This window comes from Sinocyclocheilus anshuiensis, unplaced genomic scaffold (assembly GCF_001515605.1).
Source record: "Sinocyclocheilus anshuiensis isolate Anshui unplaced genomic scaffold, SAMN03320099.WGS_v1.1 scaffold1531, whole genome shotgun sequence".
Taxonomy (NCBI): Eukaryota; Metazoa; Chordata; class Actinopteri; order Cypriniformes; family Cyprinidae; genus Sinocyclocheilus; species Sinocyclocheilus anshuiensis.
The window spans coordinates 886,123-893,414 of NW_015551200.1; the positions used below are offsets into that span (position 1 = coordinate 886,123).

The 7,292-nt window shown below is 40.0% G+C and overlaps 1 protein-coding gene across 1 annotated transcript; it reads left to right on the forward strand.

Annotated features, from left to right (window-relative positions):
- Positions 1-903: 903 nt before the first annotated feature.
- Positions 904-4,115, forward strand: LOC107663368 (uncharacterized). Its single transcript, XM_016453577.1, has 3 exons — positions 904-938; positions 1,128-2,121; positions 3,099-4,115. The coding sequence occupies exons 1-3, from the start codon at positions 904-906 to the stop codon at positions 3,108-3,110; spliced, it is 1,041 nt and encodes a 346-aa protein (XP_016309063.1). The 3' UTR covers positions 3,111-4,115.
- The last annotated feature ends 3,177 nt before the right edge of the window (positions 4,116-7,292 follow it).

A 7,292-nucleotide genomic window follows, 5' to 3' on the forward strand; every position in this document is an offset into this window, starting at 1 on the left:
TGTAATAAAGATCAACCCACATCTGTAATTATTTGTTTGTCCCAGAATTTCTAGAGACTGAATTACAGTTTAGTTGAACCAAAACTGGGTTATTTATCACAAAAGAAAAAGTCGTGTTGATTCTTGCTGATTTGCGTGAACAAATATGCTTCAGAAGAGTATTCTGGGTTGAATATAAGTTAAGCTCAATCAACAGCACTTGTGCCATAATGTTTATTACCACAAAATAATAATATGAATATAAAAATAAAACGTGGTGTTTCCTTTTTTTCTTAAAAAAGCAAAAATATAGCTTACAGTAAATTAATGGGGTTCATCTGTGAAACATTAAAATACACACTGTTGCAGCCACAAAGCGTAAATACACGGAATTTTCTAACCTTGTGAAATTGTAACCAGTTTTACAACTTTGTTGTTATTATTAATCATAAAGCCCAAAATCAACTGTAAAACTGTTTTAACACAATAATTGATGTAAGTGCTTTTATAAAATTATACACTCTAAAAAATGCTGGGTTAAATACAACCCAGTGCTGGGTAAAATAGGGACAAACCCAGCAATTGGGCTGTTTTGACCCAGCGGTTGGGTTAAATGTTTAACCCAACCTTCTGGGTAGTAACCCAACCGCTGGGTCAAAACAACCCAATTGCTGGGTTTGTCCCTATTTTACCCAGCACTGGGTAGTATTTAACCCAGCATTTTTTAGAGTGTAAGCTTCACATTTCTGCTTTTAAAACTTGACCCTATTTACTATTTAGTGCCTAGTCATAAAATCAATTTTATTTATTTTTTATTTTTTTAAGAAAATCAGGGATGAATCTAAATCATTTTTGTGGTCAATTAACATTAGCGTGTGATCACATTTACTTCTGCTTGGAAAAATTTTGCAGGCGCAATCCACCATGAGAAAACTACTTGGTTTGAAAGTGACTTCTTTGTTGGCAATATACAATGGACCTTCTATCACTCAAATTTTGCTAATGTGACCGCACCTTTTTTGCCATAAATGCCAAATCCGGAATATTCATTAGACACTAATCACAATCCAAACTGGTCCTGATTTACAGAACTGATTAGGATACTTAATATTATTCATAAGATCATCACATTTTATATCTCTTCATAGTCACAGAAGACGAAAGCACCATTGTGCAGTCAGAGGGATGGAGGACAGGAGGCACCTGCCACCAGATGGAGGTGGCAATGCCAAACGTTCTGCCTCAGCCAATTGTGACACAGAGGATAGAGCGGTCAGGAAGGAGCAGGGTGACCCTGAGACCTCCACACAAATGTGTGTGAGAAAAGACGATCTCTCCGATGTTCCTCGCAAGGTGCCTCGTTTCCAGTATGTGGATTTCCCTTCCCTGCACCAGTGCATCCAACAGCTTTCTGTGCCTCCACTGAACGGCTGGCTGGGATCCTGCTCGTTGGCAAAGGCACCAAAGTACAGGCCTGCCAGTCCTAAGGAAAAGGTGCCCAAGTTTAAATACGTGGACTACCCATCTCTCCACCACTGCATTCAGCAGCTGTCTGTGCCTCCATTGGAAAACTGGAGTGCAGGGCTGGTCAGGTTTAATGTAGACGGGAAACAGGACGGCTCTGGGTCACAGAAGAGGCCCACTCAACCTGGGACTGTGAAGAATAACATAAGTAATGAGGCAGGAGATCAAAACAAGGAGGACAGGAGTAGAGTTATATCATTTTCTTTCCCAAGAGACACACACAACTCAGTCTCAGGCAAGGAGGAGAGGCCTCAACACGACTACACCTCAGAGGTGCCACAGAGGTTAGAGAAAGATAACGCACCTCTAAGGTCCCGTGCTACTAAACCAGATGCTGCTTTTCAATCAGATTGCAGATCAAGAGCAGAATCTGGTTCTGGATCTCGTAGCGATGCAGCAGTGGTGAGAAACGACAGACCGTCGGTTATTAACATGGTACACACGGATAAGCAGAGGCACTGGACAATGGCAGATCACCTGGAAGAACAACTGAACTCTCCAGATTCAGTCGGAAGGGTACCATGGAAAACCATCCCGGAGTCAGTCTGCCCATTCTGCCAACAGATGTTCACAAACCCCGAGCAGTTCAGGGCTCATCAGCGGAGCCATAGAGATAAGGTGACTAGTGCTGCTAACTGTTCAATAAACCAACTTTTATAGGCAATGAACACATATTCTCACTTACACAACTATGTTCTCTCTGCGTTTACACTTGGCATTAACATGCGAGCTGTATCCGGATGTTGTCCACATACACATTGAAAAGACAAGAGTAAACGCGCTTGTCCAGAGGTAGTCGAGGAGGCATTGTGATCGGATCTCAGTGTAATGTAAACGCAAACCAGCCATCGTGTCTGCATTCACAGGTCGACATCACGCAAACCGCCACCCCCTCTCTCCCGATCTGTCGGAAGAACAGAGCGCTAGTGAGACTCGTACATTTATTTTGATTTGTAAAATGTCCCGCCACTGAAAATAGTAAAAAAAAAAAAACACCACTTCAGGTCGACTTTGCACAGCAGACTTGTTTAAATATTGCGCGAGAAATACAGATCCGATCGGTTATCCAGATCGAGAAGTCAGCTGATGTTGCCAAGTGTAAACGCGCCGTGTCCTGATTGACTGATGATCCGATCTGCTTGATCAGATCATGGTGATCGCATGTTAATGCCAAGTGTAAACGCAGCCTATGTAACCTACAGGGATAGTTCACACAAAATGACAATTCTGTCATAATTTACTCACCTTGTAGTTATTTCAAACCTGTATGAATTTCTTCCTTCCGCGAACACGAAAGAAGATATTTTGAAGAATGATTTGTTGAAGAAACTAAATTTCTGGTCCCCATTCCATAGTATTGTTTTTAATGGGGACCGACAACCGTTTAATCACCAACATTCTTCAAAATATCTTCTCTTGTGTTTAACAAGAGAAATAAGTTCATACCGGTTTGGAACAACTTGAGAATGAGTAAATGATGGCATAATTTCCCTTTTTTAGTTCCTTTTTAAGTAATTTGTTACAAATTGTGATCATAACTGTATTTTTCTGCATTCAGCATCCTTATTAACAATCACAATGTCTTGTCTGCACAGAGACCAAACTGACATGCAGAAGTACTGAGTGAGAACTGCTTTTGGCAAACAGTCAATGCCACACCATATGGAATCGTATCATCAGAGGCCTTCTTGTGTTGTGACTGGCTATAGTGGCATTGCTGGCAGGACTATAGGGAGATCGAAGACACATTAAGCACATTAGACAGTTTGGGTTCAGACCTTAGGGAGAATGCAAGACTTTGTCTTGACTGATGTTGTGAAGTCTAAAAAGGCAGAACTGGACAGACAGAAACACACAAGCATACAATATGCATGTACTTGCGAGAGTGCCAGCACACACACACACACACACACACACACACACACAGAGTATCCTATTCATGATTCAGAAGAGGTCAATATTTACTGCCCCACATAAGGACCATCAGACATCACACACACACACACACAGACACACAGAGTATCCTATTCATGATTCAGAAGAGGTCAATATTTACTGCCCCACATAAGGACCATCAGACATAATGAGTTTTCGGCTCAAGACGGGATTAGAACCAGATTTATAGTCTCTTCCACACATATACCAGCGTGTTTACAGGGGTGGGTGAAGCTCGATGGACTGGTGCGTAAGAAGATGAATTTTATTACATATGTGTTCCCCACACTGTGTGCATGGTGGCAGGTTAAATATTTAGCTTTGGGTGCCTACCAAATAATGGCTATTGTTAATGCTGCACAAACAAACAGGCTTGATAATAATGATTTGTTACATTAGCTTTTTATCATTTTGTACTTTTTATGTTTTTGGAAATTAATGTCTAGTGGCTTCAAGCTAGTAGATTTAAATCTTCAAAATGTACCGCTTGTTTTCAAGTGTTTAATTGTGTAAGTAAAGATTTTTTCATACAGAAACAAATGTTCGACTTTTCAGTACAGGAATGCCCTCTGCAAAAAAAAAAACCTGTTTGACAGGTTAGCTCTCAGTTTCATAGATGAAGTATTTAAGCTTTATATAAACAAAGGAGCTAATCCAAAATAAACAACTACAGTGACAAAACTCACTATTTACATTTTAACCTCATGTCTAAATGGATTTTAGATATTGTGAAAGACCTATATTGAACTTTTGTTTATAAACTTTTGCAGGAACATAATACATTTTTTATTACAGTAAAGTTCTGACCAGCTATTATGTATAGGCCTACATAACTTATAGCAAAGGTCAAGTATTTCATATTTTATCTGATGTTAAAGTTAGAGAGAAACAGAAACACTAATTGTTTCTTTCATGAAACTCACAGACAGTTTACACAACCAAATTTCAATATATTTTTTACAATGGAATATTATGGATTTTATTATGGACTGTATATTTTAATTCACAAATACACTGAACATTTCAAAGCACTAAAAGTTTTAATTATCATGTCATGAATCTCCAGGACTTTCCAGAGCTCAGCTGTGGGTTTTCCTGTAAGCAAATACTGCTGCACTTTCATTCCCACATAGAACAGATCGACAGGACAGCACCGGTAGCCTATTTTTAAATAATCTCAAACTGATACGATGAAACGTACTAGAAGAACCAGAAAAAAAAACGTGAAAAATGAAGGTATAAACACAAACAAGGAAGAGCTAAGAAGCGTGAGACAGACGGTTATACGGTGGAATGGAAGAGGACAGACAACAGTGGAATCTTGGATTTGTTGTTTATTAACCCTTTATACATCTGAATGGTAAATTATTAACAAATGTGTTTATACATTTACAACCACTGAAAAATTACTTTCACTTTCACTTTGTCCTGAGAATAGTAGGCCTACGACGCAACATGCCTAATCAATGCTTCAGTTATTCTTATTGCACAATATTTACAACCACCGAAAAATTACTTTCACTTTCACTTTGTCCTGAGAATAGTAGGCCTACGACGCAACATGCCTAATCAATGCTTCAGTTATTCTTATTGCACATTTCGTTTGTTTGTTATAATACTCCAAAAACTGCCAATCATTGTTCTGTGGGAAATTCACAAGTGTATGATTTGACTGATGATCTCAGCAAGGAGGAAAATATTTTAGAGGTGAGAACACTTATGTTAAATACATTCTATTGGTAGCTTATAGCTTATAACATGGTTGCATCATTAAATACCAGTCAAATATACAAAAGATCTGTAAAAAGATGTTTAAAAATGGCAGGTCAGCATAAAGACAGTGATGCCTCATGGCGCTCTAGTTCTAGCAGTGATGATGGTTAAGTAACTGGATTAAATTGAGCAAATTACTCATTGTATCTTCTGTCTGGTCTGTAAAGGTGCTTTTTCCTCCCTCTCAAACTCAATCTAGAGGTCGACCAACTGATCGGCCGGCCGATTAATCGGCCGATTTTTGGCATTTTTTAATTAATCGGCATGGGCCGATTGTGCTGCAAATTAGGCCGATTTATAGGCAGGCACATCTGCGGGCAGCTAAGCGTTGTTGCGGAACGCCGGAGAATCTCTCTCGGCAGCATAAAGACAGTGATGCCTCATGGCGCTCTAGTTCTAGCAGTGATGATGGTTATGTAACTGGATTAAATTGAGCAAATTACTCATTGTATCTTCTGTCTGGTCTGTAAAGGTGCTTTTTCCTCTCTCTCAAACTCAATCTAGAGGTCGACCGACTGATCGGCCGGCCGATTAATCGGCCGATTTTTGGCATTTGTTAATTAATCGGCATAGGCCGATTGTGCTGCAAATTAGGCCGATTTATAGGCAGGCACATCTGCGGGCAGCTAAGCGTTGTTGCGGAACGCCGGAGAATCTCTCTCTGGCTGCGTGAGAGGTGGCGGCTCGTCACAACAGACGGACCGCCACAAATAGATTTTCCAAAAGGCTTATACTTCCTTGAATAAACTGAGCACTGCACGTTTCAACATTAAAATGCAGCGCGGGTGTTTTTATATGAATGTATCTGTGAAAAGAACCGACCGTCTTCAGAAAAGCTTCTATGTCATTTTCATTTCGTCTTTCCTGTAATGCCTGATAAAGTAGCGCTTATTTGATTACAGCCGTTACCGGGGAAACCGCTATATCTCCGCTCCAACAGCGCCTCCTGCTGGCAGAGAATGAATTTGCATTTGCAAGTCTGTGAGAAACCCTGGTGTCTGTCAGCAAACGTAAACAAAAAGCATGCTTCAGAACTGTTTTGAGAAGGTGCTTAAGTTTTGAGCCATGAATTATTACTCTGAATTAGGCTACTACTACTATTACTATCTTGTATCCTGCAATAATCATTTACTCAAACTCACTTTTATGAGATGAAGGGGAAGAAAAAAAAAAGGAAATCGGCCAAAAACATCGGCATCATATATCGGCCATCGGCTGCCCTGATTTTTAAATATCGGCATCGGCCAGTGAAAAACCCATATCGGTCGACCTCTAACTCAATCTATAATGAATAACCAATCCATAAACACTTTTGGAACTCAGGAAGATGGAAACAAACTAGATCCCACAAACACAGTAAGCACTGTATATTTACTTCATTTCATTTTCATCAACGGCATCTGAACCAAACTCAACATGGTGTCATGAAGTTGTAAATATTTATTAATTTCCACCCATGTCTTGCATTTTCCATTTTCTCTGCACTTAAACCTGCATGTATAAAAGGTACTACTGAACTGCTTCAGTGCACTCGATGGCCGACCACTCAGCTCCGGTGTGGCTCCTGCCTTTACCCCTGCACTTCTGCTGCCTGCACCAACAAGCTGTGCCCCCTCGTCTCCACACTGCTAACCTGTGACTTGGTATCAGATCCACAGAGCAAAGTGTTTGGTTGTCCAACGTTCAGAGCCTGTCCTAAGTGTCATAATCTGATTATGCATGAAAAGGGATGCAAGTTTGTAACATGCACATCATGCTTCCACCGGTTTTGTTTCATCTGCTTGGAAGGTGATTGTAGCAAGGATAAAGCAAACTACTGGAAACTAACTTGCACAAAGCCGAGAGCAGAAAGACAGAGATTTATGGCACCACAATCCTAAACAGAGATTCCTCCCAGGGTTGGATAATATTGTCTAAAATGCAAATGCAAGATTTATTAATTGCTATACAGAAGTGATCAGTAACAGAATTTCACAAACTGATTCAATCTACAAAACAAAAATAGCATTGCATTGATCCCATCTTTCCCCTGTGCTTTGAATCTATGCTATACCATACACCTGACTGACTTGGACTTTGGT

Coding starts and splice junctions, on each gene's coding strand:
- LOC107663368 (XM_016453577.1), top strand. CDS start 904: ATGAGAAAACTACTTGGTTTGAAAGTGACTTCTTT. Junction 939..1,127: donor GGTTTGAAAGTGACTTCTTT/GTTGGCAATATA, acceptor ATCTCTTCATAG/TCACAGAAGACGAAAGCACC.